The sequence below is a fragment of the Equus asinus genome, chromosome X, assembly GCF_041296235.1.
Source record: "Equus asinus isolate D_3611 breed Donkey chromosome X, EquAss-T2T_v2, whole genome shotgun sequence".
NCBI classification, from domain to species: domain Eukaryota; kingdom Metazoa; phylum Chordata; class Mammalia; order Perissodactyla; family Equidae; genus Equus; species Equus asinus.
The window spans coordinates 99,143,579-99,160,526 of NC_091820.1; the positions used below are offsets into that span (position 1 = coordinate 99,143,579).

The 16,948-nt window shown below is 37.7% G+C and overlaps 1 protein-coding gene across 1 annotated transcript in view; it reads left to right on the plus strand.

The window, feature by feature from the left end:
• The window catches only part of IL1RAPL2 (interleukin 1 receptor accessory protein like 2), a 968,427-nt gene that overhangs the window by 935,280 nt on the left and 16,199 nt on the right, over positions 1-16,948 (plus strand). Inside the window, exons 8-9 of the mRNA XM_070502759.1 lie at positions 4,158-4,303; positions 12,482-12,625. Of these exons, the coding sequence (XP_070358860.1) occupies positions 4,158-4,303; positions 12,482-12,625 (290 nt within the window). The remainder of the gene's footprint in view (positions 1-4,157; positions 4,304-12,481; positions 12,626-16,948) is intronic.

Here is a 16,948-nt window from a genome sequence, read left to right on the forward strand (position 1 = left end):
ATTTACATATCTTCAAGATCAGTGATTCTTTCTTTGGCCATGTCCAGTCTACTGATGAGCTCATGAAAGGGATTCTTTATTTCTGTTACAATGTTTTGATTTTTAGCATTACCTTTTGATTCTTTTTTTGAATTTACATCTCTCTGGTTACATTACCTATCCGTTGATGTATTATGTTTACTTTTCCAATTAGATCACTTAACATATTAATCATAGTTATTTTATAGTCCCAGTCCAATAATTCCAAAATCTGTGCCATATCCAAATTTGTTTCTGATGCTTGCTTTGTCTCTTCAGACTGTGTTTTTTCTTTTTTGCTTCTTAACATACCTTGTAGTTTTGTTGTTGGTGGTGAAAGCCACATATGATGTATCAGTTAAAAGAAACTGAGGTAACTAGGCCTTTAGTGTGAGATTTTATATTTATATGACTAGGAGTTAGGCTGGGTTTACAGTTTGCCATATTTGCATGTGGAAGACATTAAAATTTTCTATAGTGTACTTGTTTATGTCTCCCCTGTTTTCTTTGGGTTTTCCTGGAAACTGCTTCTTAAATAGGGTCTGAGCTTTGCACTTCTTTCAGGCAAAAGTCCTTGTTATCATACTGGAGCCTGATTGATGTGGTATACTATTCTCTAATTCTAGCTTGAAGTCTTAGTCTTTTAGTGAGCCTGTGCCTCTGGGATGTGACCTTCACAAGTGCTTCTCAGCTTTCCTCCCCTCTTTAGGTGAGACAGGAAAGCTTGAGGGGGTTGGAGTTGGGTATTTACCCTCCCTCAGCTAGGTTTGGTAAATCCAAGTAGTTTAGACTCTTGTAAAAGAGTTTACCTTGAGGGCAGGCCTTTGTTAAGGAGAACAGAGTGCTCTGGCTCATTTCAAGATAGTTACTTTTCCTTTTCCTTCGCCAGAAGCCTAAGAGAACTTTCCCTAAGTTTCAGTGTGAGACCCTGGTAGGGCTCCTGGAAGCAAAACTCACAAAAGTGTGGGAGACCCCTAATATTAGATCCCATGGAGTTTGTAACTCTCAAGCTAGTCCATATTGGGCCTGCAGTGACTCATCAATTACAGTGTAAGTGTTTCTACTGGTCCTGTCTCCTGCTCCTGGGTTTCTGCTCCCAGTACACTGTGACTTTCAGTATTTGATTCTATCTCAAGTTTTGGGGGGCAGTAATTTGCCCTGTGACATCAGTTTTCTGATGGATCTAAGAAGATTTATTGATTTTCACTTTGTTCATATTTTTCCTTGTTGTAGTGATGAAAGTAACAACTTCCAAACTTTTTCTAGTATTACTTTTTAATAATTTTAACTAAATAAAACTTTTGAAGGTAGTGATTTCTGTCACCCGAATTTATTATTTTTGTTTTGCCAGTGTTCACTATTACATAGAATTTGCCTTCAATGTTAATCCTTGGAATGAGATACTTCTGAAGTTATTTGAAGTACATCCCAGGATCCCCTCATTTGTATCCTTCATTCCAAAACCAGTCTCTTCAGTGTCTCTCTTTCACACATTCTGCAAAGACTTGCTCTTATCTTCCCTCCTAGAAAACTCTCCCTTCTTCCTTTTGTCTAGGCAGAGTCTTGTCAAGCTTTTTCCAGCTAATTTAGTCAATAATAGTCTCTCCCTTCTTTTAAATCCCATTGTAAGCATGACTGTACCACCCTGCTTTACCTTGTTCTTTCTATATATTTTTTTCAACTGTGTAGATCTTGTCTCCTTTAAACTTTAATGCTCACTGGGAGAAAGCACCAGGTCTTTTAATGCTTATATTTCTCTTATACCAAATATCTAGCCCACAGCTAGGCACTTATCATGGAATTGACAAAGATCATTGATAGATTGGTATATATCAACCTTTGCTAAGAAATTGTGACTGCTCTGCAGAGTCATTTGTAGACATAAACACCAACTTGCCCTTTCGTTCCAAAAAAGCAAGTCACCTCTAGATTTTCAAGAGCTGATAATTAAGACACCTCATATATATTAATAGATGGATGGAGGATCATTTTTCAAATACTCTCTCCAGATTCTTTCTGCAGCCTGTGAAGAAACCTGTTATTGGAAACTGCCTTGGAAATGAAGAAGCAAAGGCTTGGTCTGGAGGGACAGGATCAGCTTTCTGTCTCATGCCTGACAGAGGCTGTGGGTGCCCTACACATGAAGCTTTAAATCAGACTTAATTTGTGGTGCCTAAGCAGCTTCTGGCACTAAAGGGGTTCTTCCATAGCAGGTTACACAGGACCAAAAGAATTGAGTGTAGTGGGATTTATCCATAGCAGGGAGAAAATGGAGAGCAAACTTCAACATAAACCGTGAAGACAGTAAATTCCCATTTTTTTCCTTGGTTAGGTATGTTGAGAGAGGAGAAAGAGAGGAAAGCTACAACTTTAGCCAGAAAGAAAAAAAATTAATAGAAAGAGTACCAGTGAAATGTGGTTAAAAAATTCTTATTCTTGTCTGGTTCAGTGATGGTACATAAAGGTAAAGGGCAGGAAAAGGAGAGTTACTCAAGTTACAAATGCCAGCATTATCAACTCAGATATGATTATTATTGGAAGGGAACAGAAACAGGGTTAATTTTAAAAGCATGTCTATTTGGAATATTATCTGGGCTTCAGATTTCAGTATGGGAGACTCTCAGATTCTGGGAACTCTCTTCCACCAACCCAATCTTATGCCCTTCCTTCTCTCAAAGGGGAGCCAGAAGAGATTAAGCCAAGCCAGTTTTAAATATCAATAAATGTAAATACAAATAGTTTTGGAGGAGCCAAAATGTAAACAATCTACCTTTGGATAATGAAATGTTGATGTTTAATAACATTCCTTTGCATGTGCGTAGTGCTATTTACTTTTTAAGTCACTTTAACCCATTTTATACTCACAACAAAGTTAAGGTAAGTACAGTAGATATTTTTCCCAACTTAAAGATGCGTTAAATTAAGGTACCATTGAGTTAATGCCTTTGTAAGCATCCAGCTTGAGCTTGTAAGTGGGAAGCCTGTACTTAGAACAGAGTTTTCTCTAAGCATAGTTGTCTTCTCCAATTTTATGCTAAATGCCAGTAAATTAGAGGGTCCTTCTCTGCATTCATGACCAGTTGTCCAAAAAGGAGATGAGAATTACTTCTAGTGCCCCAATTTGCCATCTGAAATATTTCATGCTCGCAAATACATGTATTTAAGAATGTTACCCAAGAACTTAACGGCAGGATGGCCACCGTGTATACTCACGATTTGCTCTTTCTTGGGTCAAAAGGCAGGAGGAGACAAAAGAAAAGTCAGCAGGGTACTCACTTTCACCTCACGCAGGAGGCAACCAGCCATTGGTGAGAATATAACTCTTCAAAGAAACAGGAGACATGCTCCTCAGGGAAGGTTCCTGGCCACTCAGCTCCTCAGTGAAGAATACCTATTCCTAGCCATTCAAGGCCCTTTGCAACTTCACTTGGGAAAGCAAAAAGCAGGACTATGAGAAAATGTCACAAAATGCGGGATTTCTCCTGTGAGGGAGGAAAGGAGAAAGACAAATGGGGATCAGTGTCTGGAGAAAGCAAGGCCATGGTGGGGGGCTAGCATCATTAGGGCACAGGTAACATGCCTGCATTGGACAAAAGGCAGGAGAAAAGTAGAGAGAAGGCTTCTCACTGATATTTAGGGGTAGAAGGCCACTAACCACTTTCACTTTACTTCTCATAAGGCAACAATTTTCAAGGCCCCTTTCTGTACCTTCTTACCCCCTGTTGTCAAAACTCTAACCTCTAACACAAAACCTACACTCCTACAGATTTTTTTTGCCTACATGCCATGGTGCAAAAATCCAGTTTGTTTTTCATAAGCCCAGCACAGAATATAGAGCCCAATGTTTCCTCCTTTTTGCCACACAAATCGTGTTGGCTTCATTTATCAAAGCCTAGTGGCATGTTAATATTTCTTTTTGCTTAATGAATGCCTTGCCTCTTTCATGTGCCATGTAATATTCACATCAAGAGCCATTTTTTGTGTTTTCTTGTAGAAGATGCTGCACATACACCCAGTCAGGACTTCCCATGCCCACTGAAGACTTGTGTGAGCTACTTACGTAACCATCTGCAGCCCTTGCATGGCTGCTCTCTCCCCATATCAAACCAATTCAGCCAAACATATTGTCTTTATTTCAGGCTCCTTAAAGAGCATCTTGGAGAAAAAGAAGTTGAGTTGGCACTCATCTTTGATTCAGTGGTGGAGGCTGACCTAGCAAATTATACCTGCCATGTGGAAAACCGAAATGGACGGAAACATGCCAGTGTTCTGCTGCGTAAAAAGGGTATTTATTTTTATAACTATCATTATGATTTGTTTAGCTACCAAGTACCTATTGAAGTTAGTTATGTTTCTTGGCCTTATTTTATCATTTAGTATAAATTTCTATTAAATATTTTATCTTTTTTAAAAAAAACAAATATCTCTTGCTGTGAATATTAGCATAAAGTGCCCAAGATCTTCCATACCATTAGGAAGTGGATGAATGAAATGAAATATTGTTATGTGTTAAATCCAGTGAGATAAAATGTACCTTCGTTATAAATGTTACTTAAAATTTGATAGGTTCGACAGTCAAAATTTTCTCTGTATTTCACCTTCATCTTACATCCCTTAAATGAAATATTAGGGGTTTTATTATTGGATGAGAAACAGTAAGTTTTTTATTCCCAGACTAAAATGTAAATAACAATAATGAATAGTATATAATATTCTTACAATTTCTAAAGTAACGATTATACACAATATTTCATGGTATGACCTGGTGTTGAGGCCTTTAGCAGGTGTATATATTTTTAAACAATTTGGCATTTATGGAGCTCTCTCTCTAGAGTTGATTCCAGATGGGGCGGAAATTGTATATAATGAGCAAATAAAAGAAACTCTAAATTTACAGATAAAGGAGATATAAGGAGACATAGGAACAACAATCCCAGCAGCTGGAGCAGCTTCTGAGATTGTCTCTTATCCTGCCACAGCTCTTGATTACTGCAAAAGGCTAAATACTTTCTGTATGTGTGCATCTGGCAAAGGTTTTGTAAATGTAAAAGAACAAATGTTCTCAATCAGTGTTCTTGTTGTCTGAGCTATAGAGCAATTGAACAGATTCAATCAGCAAGGTCAGTAGTTGTAGCTCCTAGCCAAGATGGAATTTCTATTTTCCAGCCAGCCCTAATACTTGACCTTGACCAGAAGCTCTAGGAGAAGCAGAGAAATGTCATTATCCTGAAAATAATGCTTTTATCCCTCTAGCACCACTTCTTACTCTGTTGGACTTGATTCTGTCTTAAAATAATAAAGTCTTCAAGTATAAAGGAGTCTAACAGAGAAAGTAAAGTCAGGAGACCCTGGTTCAGGAGATCCTGGTTCAGCCACTGATTCAGCTGCCTGGTTCAGTGGGACTAGCTCGTCTGGTTAAACATCCTGAACCTCAGTTTCCTCATCTGTAAAATAAGGGTAATAATATCTACCTTGTAGAGTCACTTTGAGGCTCAAATGATAATGATATGGTGTGAAATACCATGCTCAAACAGTGTTTGTTACTATATAGAACTTGGATAACTTTTCCTATGCACTAGGCGACCACTTAGTCCCCCTACATGAGGGACAGACGTTGATCATGTCCTGATACCTCGCAGCAAGGATCACTTTGTTCCTGTCCATCTCAGTCTTATTTTAGGCTCAGAGATCCTTCAATCCAGGGTCTGCTGTACCTCTGTATCCTTAACAACTTGGGCAGTGTCTGATGACTAATGGGCACTTAGAACCCATTCTGCTTAATAAATGAATATAGTTCTCTTTTCTTATTGAGGATCATGTATAGCAAGCATTGTTCTAGGTACTAGTGAGTAGAGTGCTGAATAAGACAGGGGCTTATAGTCCTCAGGGAAGTGAGGATGCAAAGAAAGACAAACATTAAACATTAAATAACAAATTACTCAGAAGATGTATAGCGTAACAAGTAAAAACTTGCTATGAAGAAAAATAATGGGGGGTCCTATTATTCAGTTAGTGGATAGAAATAGCCTTATTTGAGTTTTAAAATAAATCTATTTCTCTTAAATGAATAAAGCAACCACTAGCAAGACTTAAAATTTCTAATAATCTGATGCTAGAAACCAAGGCACACTGTAAAACTGCCACCTCCCATGGCTTCTGCAAGGAAACGTGTCTAAATCATGAATAATTGAGAAGATTAATTCTCATCTTCCAGATCTCTAAATATTAGATTTCCCCAAGGTTCAGGCCCACTCTTCTCACTCACTCCTTAGATGATTTCATTCCATCTCCATCTCAGGGTTTTGCTTACCATTTATATGCTGACAACTCCCAAATTTATATCTCTAGCCTGGACTTCTAGCCTAAACTCCAGAGTTGTATATCAATGTATTCAACAACTATTCCAAAACTCCACTAGCAGGTATATCTGGTAGGCATATCAAGCTTTACTTGTCCCAAACAGGATTCCTGATTTCTTCTCCCTATAAACGTGATCCTGCAGTTGCCTACTCCATCTCCATCACCATCCTTCTAGTTGCTCAAGCTAAAATCCTTGGAGTCGTCCTTGACTTCTTGTTTTCTCTACTCACATGCTATATCTATTTCAACAGCAAATACCATGGCTCTACTCTCAAAACATACCCAGACTATGGACACTTTCCCCACTTCACTGTTACGATCCTTTTTGAACCACCAGCATCAATTGCTTGGCTCACTGCAATAGCCTCCTAACTGGTCTCCTTGCACCCCCTATGTCCCCTTACAGTCTATTATGACAGCGGCCAGAATGATTCTAATATGTGAGTCACATTATATCATTCTTCTAATCAGAATCCCCCAATTTCAGAACCCTCGCTATTGCACTTAGAATGAAATCCCAAATTCTCACCATGGTCTACAAAGCATGACTCAATTGGTCGTCATTTCTGATCTCATTTTCTACCACAGTCTGCCTCAAGCATCACACACATTAGCCTCCTTTCTATTTCTCATGCTCACTAAGTACAGTCCTGGCTCATGGTCTCTGCACTTGCTATTTCCTCAGCCTAGAACTCTCTTCCCTGACCTGTTCGCGTGATTCACTCCCCTTTTTCATACGTCTCTGCTTAAATATTACCTACTAGATAGGCCTTCCTTGCCCACCTCATATAAAACAGTACTACCCATCATTTTCTTTTTTAAAATTATTTTAGTTCTATTGAGGTAAAATTTACAAATAAAATTATAAGATATTTAAAGTGTACAATGTGATGATTTGATATATGTATACATTGTAAAAGGATTCCCCCTACTAAGTTAATTAACACATCTATCACCTCACATATTTACCTTTTTTTTTTTGGTGAGAACGTTTAATTCTAACCTTGTAGCAAATTTCAATTATACAATCCAGTGTTATCAACTATAGTCACCATGTTATAATTAGATCCTCAAACTTTATTCATCTTATAGCTGAAAATTTGTACCCTTTTAACCAATCTCTCCCTATTGCCTCCTTCACCCACTAGGCCCTGACAACTACTTTTCTACTCTCTGTTTCTGTGACTTCAACTTCTGTTTTTTAATTCCACGTATAAGTGATACCATGCAGTATAGTCTTTATCTTTCTCTGTCTGGATTATTCCACTTATCATAATGCCCTACAGGTTCATCCATGTTGTAGCGAAGGAGAGGATTTCCTTCTTTTCTGAGACTGAATAATATTCCATTGTGTATATATGCTACATTTTCTTGATCCATTCATCTCTTGATGGACTACTCATCACTTTCTCTTTCCTCTATTGCTGTTTATTTTATTTATTACTATTTGATATCACATTATATTTGTTTTCTTATCATCTTTTCCCCCCACTAGAATGTAAACTCTATGAGAACAAGGACCTTTTCCATCTTACTTACTGCTGTACCCCTAGTGCATAGAACATAGTAAGTGCTCAAAAATATTTGTTGCATGAAAATGCTCCTCCTTGAGGACCAGTGCAATAGGGTGGGGGATGGATAACAAGTATTGGGAAAGAGAGGATTTATTTGCAATCTTGTCTTGATTAGTGTCTGCCCTGGGTTGTCTAAATGCATTTCTCTTTTCAAAGACTTTCACTTTCCACATTGGAGGTTGAAAACTCAGAGACCTCAGGGGCCAGGCAGATATTAAAATTATTGGGCTGGCTATTAGGATAAGCAAAATAGTCACTACTCTTTTCTAGAAGATTATTGCCATGCTTGCTGGAATGCAAACCCAGGGATAGGACAGCTTCAGAGTTTTCAAGTGACGTTGAAAGACTATGAAATCATTTGATTTTTAAATATTAGTATCCACTTTTTTGAAACATCATATAGACCAACAAAACCTTTTTCTGGCCCACGGTATACCAGTTTGCACTGTTTTAGGTAGCAGTTAAATTTTTTCACTGTGCTTTGGAAAATGATGCAGTTCATCTTTCCTCACTCAGTCTCCTTAGGAGCTCTTGACAATATGATGGAGCTCCAGAAAAGAGCAAGAAGTCTCTGTTCCAAAGTTTTTAATCAGACTTGGCTCTGGCTTGTTTTGCAAAACTTCAGATATTTCCTCTGGAGTTAAACCTTTCAGGTTTTATCATATTATAGCCTGGCCTCAGTGGCTATAGTGTTTCCACTTGGAATATGAGTATATAGAGCAGTAACTTCCTGATGAGCTGTAAGTCCAATATTGAAAATGCCCTAAACGGTCATTGTGGAGAAGAAACATTTGATGAGTCCTTTCATAAAGTAAAAAGGAAAACTCATGTCTAATGTCTCCAATTAACAGGGTCAGGCTTTCTCAAAACAAGTCGTTCCTTACTTATGCATCTTCTACATGCACCTACCACTTCCACACTCTCTGATGTCCTATTTGTCAACAAGTACAGCTAACATTTCAGTAAGAAGTCCATCCCTGTTTTTTTTTTTTTTAGTGAATCAAGACTCTGAACTTATATTAAACAAATTTTGATAATTATTTCTTCTCTGTGCATACTTTCTTTCCCACAAACAAGAGCATATCACTGAATCTCTCTTCCTCTTTTCATTCCCAGTGCTACTGCCCCACCCTGAACTCCCAACCTGTAGAGGAAACCCTCAGGTGGGATCTCCCAACCTGCTTCCTAACGTATGAGCAAGCTCAAACATTTCCAGCCTTCCCTCTGTCCGGCCCCTTGGCTTTAACTGCTACTTGTCCCATTCTGCAATGTCTGATCTTTGTGCTCAAAATAGTCGGGTTCAAACTAAGAAGGTTTAAAAGAACTACACTTGTACTTTGGGTGCCTAGAAAAAGTTATAATCCCATAAATATTTGCTGTTCTGGCTATAGCTATCCTTGTGAAGTATATACAAGGCACAGTCCAAATAAATGACTTTCACCTTCTCAGCCAGGAAATGTCCCTAGAAGTATAGATCCTGCTGAGATGGAAAACGGCAGTTGAGAACAAGACAAAAGAAAAGCCAGGTGTCATCTGAGTGATGGCAATTCTGCCCTCAGATTATAGGATACATGTTTCCCTTTTAATGTGACTTCCTGGGCTAAATCAAAGAATACTGGTTGAATCTCAGGAACTAGGTCCACGGTTTTCAATGTAAACAGTCATCATTAGGTAATATCTTTCAAAGGCATTTTTATAAAATGGACCACAAAACCACAAAGGTACTTTTCACACCACAGTTTTCTTCCATAAATTTACTGCTGCAAAAGGTGTCTGCTACTTGGGAGCACAAATTGTTCCTGCTGCTGAAGTTTTCCATCTACCTAATAGCAACTCTACTCTGTAAATAACATAGAAATTGCTGGAAAAATTCCCATTCGGTGACTTTGAAAACAGTTGAAATCTGTTCTGACCAGAGAGAGACAGAGGGAGAAAAAAAAGAGAGAGAGAGTGAGACAGAGAGAGAGAGAGTTCAAAAAATTTACAACATAAAATGTGCATTTTATAGCAGGACAAACATGTTGAATCAAGTCAATCAATGCCCTAAGATGAAGGGAAACTCATTTTTAGAATCAGAAAAAAAATCATATTGCTCTGTCAATTTAACACTGGCTGCTAAGAATGCATAACTGATGTAAGATGATGAGAAAACAAGCGAAGATTGTGATATTGCAGTCCTACGGAGGTCTCATAAGCAAGCCTGCCTTACCTCTCACATAGAGGCAGGCAGTGGTTCCTGGGGAGTCACTTTCTGCATAGAGGGCAGGAGGCAGAACTAATGTGTGGTAGGACTGTTTTTTTCACCTGAAATTTTGAGGTTAAATTTTCAAAATGACCACCTTTTGCAGCAGGCAGAACAGAGATAGATTCCAATTCCCTATCTACCTATTATGTGTCCCCTCATAATGTTCCTTATTAACATGTTTTTTTCCCTCACAGCAGCTCCACTCCGTTCCTTTTTCCATCCTTCTCCCCTTTCCTTATTCGAAAAGAGTGACGTTTATTTATGTTTCTTACCATTTCCACTCAGTGACACTCCTGATTGGCCATGCTCTCTCTGGCTACCACCGTCTCCTCTCTCACTTCACCTCCTTTCCAAGAGCAAATTCCCTCTCTCTCCATGAAACCTAAAACTTTTCTTCATATGCTAGACTCCAGGGAGCCCCTCCTTCCTCCATGGTACAGCTATAGGGTACTTGAGTACCCTCCAATGAAGGGCCTGACCTCTGCTAAGTCCTTTCATTCTGCCTGGTGAATTGTAGTTTAGCTTCTTTCCTTGGAATTGAAAAGGTGGAAGGAGCCAAAATTCACTGCAAGTCACGTGTTCTCAAGAAGCTTACTAACAGTTCTGTGGAGGAATAGGGAGAAGGCTTTCCATTGTCACTTTCCAGGCTGGAGCTTAGAAAGCCGTGGTATAATAAAAAGAGCCTTGAATTTGAAGTTAGGATATCTGGGCTCAAGTCCCATCTTGGCTACTTCTTAGGTGTATGACCTTGGGTAATTGAATTAAACTATTGAGTCTCAGGTTCTTCATCTATAAATTTGGACCAACAATTCTTGCCCTAAAGGATTACTTAGAGAATAGATCGTAGACTGGTTGAACATTTTATCTATAATACATATTACTTGTAGTATATATTGTATATGTTTATCTTTTTTCTTAATCTGAATTGTTATATTGAGCCTGACTAATTTCTCTTAAGCAATAAGCCTGTATAGAAACAAGGGACATTCCCAGGGAAAAGTTGACGATCTGGTTGTCAAGAGACCTTCAAGAATGGCAGTCTGTCATGGTCAGAAATTTGATTTTGACAGTGCCCCAGAGTTGATCCATCGAGAGAGGCTGATTGATGCCAACCAAACTCACAAACAACTGATGTACAAACCAGGACACCACTCTCTTTTCCAGTTTCTAGTTACACAGTAAGCTGAATTAGAAATAAAAGAGTCACTTGGTAACTATGGATTTAGCTTAAGGGGAGGTTAGCTAATCTTTTAGGAAATTTTATCTATATTATGTTGAGACCAATGAATGTTCCTGCCTCCAGTGGAAAATATGTGTCTGGTATGGTGTCTTTCATACTCAGCATTTCTCCTCTGGACATTGCTGAATTCACATTCTAAATTCTCTGACTTCCTGTTTCTCTAAATTCCATGATATTATCTGCTGTTTTGATGATACCCCCTAGATTTGTTAATGTCACTAATTAGGCTACAGGTAATTCACTATTCCTTGAGCCTGGAATACATTATGTCTCCTTCCATTATGTATTGATTTAGTTGTTCCAACTCTCAGAGTTCCACGAGTGCCCAACTGGAGCAGCCTAAGGCTGCTATCAGGTAGCCTGATGTTAGCTGAATAAGCCAAGTGATTAGCCTATATTTCTCATTCTCTTTTAGCCCCATTGGGCATATTATATTACATACATATTATAGTCATTTATTCAAATAAGTAGGGGAAATGGATAAGCTAATTTTCCCTGCTTACCTTCTATTAGATTATGTTTTACTGGGGTTAAATGAAACAGTTAAATCCTGCAAGCTCATTAGATTTTATTTGATTCTGAGAATAATTTTTTGATGCTCTTCTCCTGTAGAAGAACAGGGCCCGTGGCCTGAGAAGTACTAGATGGTAATCTTGCTAAGCCAATAAGATAATTTAACAGTAAGAACAAAATATTGGCCCTGCACTAGAAAAAGGCAGCTCTAATTGTTCCCTGAAGTACATTTAAAGCAAAAGTATGTATGTGAGATCTAGACATGTTGAAAACAAATTGGGAGTGACTGTTTCTTCTCAGACAGACTTACCACTTTCAATAGTAAAATTACTGGAATCTTTAGAAGAGAGTTAATATTACAAGAATTTGATTTACACAAATGTATCGAGAACAAAGCTACTTACTGCGTTAAGCAAGAATCTTCTGGAAAGAAAAGCAGAATGAGTTGTACATCTTACAGTCTGGAAGTATGGGAAGATCCCAAGTGTTACTGTCTTAATTTCCTTTTCCTGTTTATTCTGTTTGTTCCAGACTTAATCTACAAAATTGAGCTTGCAGGAGGCCTGGGAGCAATATTCCTCCTCCTTGTACTGCTCGTGGTCATCTACAAATGCTACAACATTGAACTGATGCTCTTCTACCGACAGCATTTTGGAGGTGATGAAACTACTGATGGTAAGTTGTCTCTTACCGTTCAATTAAAAGGCATGAATTTGTGATTATGTAAGAGAATATCCCTGTTCTTAGTAGATACATGCTGAAATATGTAGAGTTAAACAGCTATGCCTAATGCAACTTATCCTTAAATAGTTCAGAAAAATTTTATTTATCAAGAAACAGCAAAGGGGAGAAAATATTAACAATAGGTGAATCTGGGTAAAGAATATATAGGTGTTTTTGAAATAGCTTTATTTTTGTAATGTTCCTGTATGCTTGAAATTATTTCCAAATAAAAAGTTTAACAAGGAGACATTAGTTGGTCAAGAGATAAAACAATTGCTGTCAAAGTCCTTTCTTTTACTAAGAAACAAATTAAGAATAAATTCCATTTTTTTCCTCCAGAAAATTCAAATTTAGGTACAGATCATTTTTAGCCACCCCAGGCATCAAAAAAAAAAAAAAAAAAAACACAGACAAATCATGCAAGAAACAAATTAAAAGCTATGAAAACACTATTTTTCAAGATCACAGTACATCTGGACCCATACATTTTGGATGATTATAGCATCATTCTCAAAAGTGACCTGAAAGGATAGAAGTTCAGAATGTGGCTTATAATTCTTTTGTGTTAGCCCTTTATGGTCCTTGGAAATCTTATGAATGAAATATCAATAAAGCATTGTATTGAGCCTTATTTCTTTGAACATCCAAAAATGATTTAATTTTTTCAAAACACATTACCATATTTCCAATCAATACAAATAAAAAATCATGACATGTGATTCCTTATACATAAAGTCCTCACCCACAGACTACTGTAAGCCTTGAAAACGTGTGTGGAATGCCTTAGGTAAACCAAAATGGAGAAAATGTCCAATCATAAGTCATTACTTTAAAAAGGCAGATTTAGGGTGGGAGAAATGGGTGAAGGGGTTCAAAAGGTAAAGAAAAAGGGGTCAAAAGGTAAATATTAGCTTTCATTGTATTGAAATAATGAAAGTTAGAGCTTTTGCTTGGTTTGTTTGAGATCATGGTCTTACCTCAAAGGAGAGGTTCATTATTTTATTTTCTTTTTATAGTGATAGTAGAAAGGCAGATCGGTGACTATAACATCAAAATTTTAAAGAAATCTTTGATTTTGGTCTTATTGTTACTGTTATATAAGCAATGATATGAGTGTGTTTTAATTGATTTTTATGTTTTCACAGTAAATTAGAGAAATGCTGTTTGATGAGTACATATGCATGCTTATTATCAAAGGAGTGTATTTACCCAACTATTATAGCAGCCCATTTAAAAGTATTAAAGACCCTTATTCAAACATTTCTTCGAAATGAGAAATTAGGGCCTTTCCTGGCCATAATTATATGCTCCAAAAAAATATATGAAAACGTGGTCAATTATCCCCAGTTTCTATATACAACAATTAATATAGAAAAATACGACTTCTTACCTGTGCATATAAAACAATTAGATGAAATATAGTGTTGAGGAAAATGTCACTGGTTGCCAGGTGCCAAGAAGTGGCTAAAGTATCCAATTGAGAATGTAAAAGATGCATTGTCCATGTGAAAGAACATGAAAGGGGGGCTCCTGTGATTCATTTGTTTTGAGTCTTGATTAGAAGCAATTTGTTAATATTCTCTGTAAGAGATGATACAATTTCAGTTACTCTGCAATAATTAATTACTTTCATCACCCATACTCAATAATCCAGATTAACTGATTAGTTGTAGTACAGATTTGTAAGATTAAATTCATGCTAATATCATAGGACATTCCAGGATCAGAGAGTCCATTTTGGATCTGTATCTCCAATGTAGCCTGTGTGATCAAATATGACAACTAATCTGGAGCCTTTTGATTTGAGAATTGTATGTATTGATTTCAAAGCAGTTGTTTTGGGGTAAAAATGCAATGTGTTGTGAGGGAATTCAAGGATTCTCATTAGGAAAGAAAGTTAAAATATTTCATATTTCTACATGGAAACTTGAACCTTAAACATACAATCTCCGTACTAACTGAATGGAATACTAAAAAGACAGGAGGTATGTAGTGAGGATGAATAAATGAATATTAAAGCCCTTTTAGAAATATCCAATTTCATAATGCCAAATGTCAGCAAGATAACCTACTGAATTTTTCATTTCTTCATTTAAATATATTGGCATCTCATAGACGCAACTTCGTTTTAGCCGTATACTTTTTGTTCATGTTTTTTCTTTGATTTATATCTATAGTAGCATTTCCTGAAAGTTCTTATAAAGATGCCTTATTTTTTATAAAATAAAATCTAGCCAACAAATTTGACTTCCTAGCCATTTTTCGATATAATTCATTTCAATCCACCAAACAATGATTGCTTCATTTATTCGATATTTGGGTTATTCAGTCATTAAGTACTTATTAAATGTCTATTATGTGGCAGGCACTAGGCATGACGTATTTAGTTATATTCATCTGGATCAACACTACACACACACAGAGACACAGATACTATAGTAGGCACTAGAGATATAATAATCAACAATTTTGCACAGTTTTCGCCTTTAGAAGCTAAGGATTTATCACTGTTCTTAGCATAGCCCCAGAAGAACTGGGTTGTAAACAGGAGCAGCTTCCTGATAGTGAACGGGATTAAAATGAGATTTAAAAATGGGGAAGCACAGGTGTGACAACAGAAAAATTCTTCCACAGACAGTTTGGTTCGCTTTCTCATAAGTTCTCTCTTCATTTGGAACAGCATAGCTATGGTGACCCTCATGCAAGCGCTCTTATAATGCTCTGTCTGCATTGTGCTCTATTTTCCTGTTCCTCAGATGAGCTTAGTCAGAGGATTTAACACAGAGGAAGGCTCATTAGCCTTGCCTAGAAAAGTGGTGTCGCTGAATTACCATTTGGTTTTAAAACAATTTTCGGGCGTGGTGTTAACCTTATTTGCATCATGTTGTTGATTTTGCTCTATCCATCTTGCTCCTCTTTGTGAGCAACAGCTGTGGCTATTCATGAGGTTTTCTTGGCTGTCTACATAAGGCTGAAGTGCATTTTTTAAGCTGTGGCATCTGCGTCACTGCTTGCTCACTAGCTGGCATCCTAGAGCTTTTGGGACATCTGACATGGTGGCTTTGAGAGCTTTCTTCCTGCTTTGGCCAGCCACCATAAGCTCTTCACCTTTAGTTCATCTTAAAGGGATATGGCTAAAATCAGAGGCAACTGTTTTCCAAAAATGATGTGCCTCTAGAATGTTAGGTAAAATTTATTATCCACATGTTTTGGGTGTTAACACATTTCAAACACATCCATGTTCCTTGTCACAATCTGATTTGTGATATGCAAATAGGCAATATTTTTCTAGAGGATGGTCTTTGTAGCGTCACCTATATTAGGATATAGGTGAAGCAAGTAAGGATAGGACCGGGACTATGTGAGTTTAGGCATGATTGGAAGGCATACAGTCATAGTCAGGACAAGCAATGGGACAAGAGTCCAGAAGGCTAGGTCAGATGGGTGAACATGTCAGGTAGTCACTGCAGATGGCAAGCTCATAGTAGATTCTCAACAAATCATTGTTGACTGAATTAATAGGTAGTTGAATTTAGGGAGGTTTTTGAGGTATAAAACTTATCAAAGTCAAAGGAAACGAGGGTCTAGTCTGACATTATGAAGTTTGAGGCGGCAACACCGTCCACCAAGAACAATGAAATGCATTCTGCTCACAGGAATGGAGCTATTTGTCCTTTGGCCTCTTTTATTCTTCCAGCTGTGTATTATCAGCAGCTCTTAGTCCCAAGTGAGTAATCATAACTGGATAAAGTCAAGGACCTGCAGGTGCATCCTGAGCGTGATTGGAACAGGGGCAGAGGTGCTAAGATTACCAGGAGGTTCTTACATTAGCATTGCTTATGAATATTCTCACTTCCACGTGGCGTTTTATGCATAACAGTGGAATGTGCCCCTTTTGTAAGCCAAATGGTCTCAACTATCAAGGGCAGTCCTTCATGTGCATCTGCTTCTAGGCAATCCAGTAACCCGACCAAGGTTTATGGAACCCTTTTCCAGCCAGAGGACATGCTAAAGAGAAGCCTCCTGGCTTCAGACACCATCTTAACATAAAAACCAGGGTTTCTTTCGTGTGGGGGTGGTAAAGACTAGAATCTAACTAGAATTTGAACAATATAATCCTGCTTCAGATATCTCCAGACAGTCCGGGGTCCTGCCTACTCCTACCATAGGGTATTTATATCTCTTTATATGCCTATCATTTATTCCTCCTTCAGCAGGTAGAACCAAATCATTAATGGTATAGGTAAGCGTGTGCCTGCTTCTTTCTGTAAATTA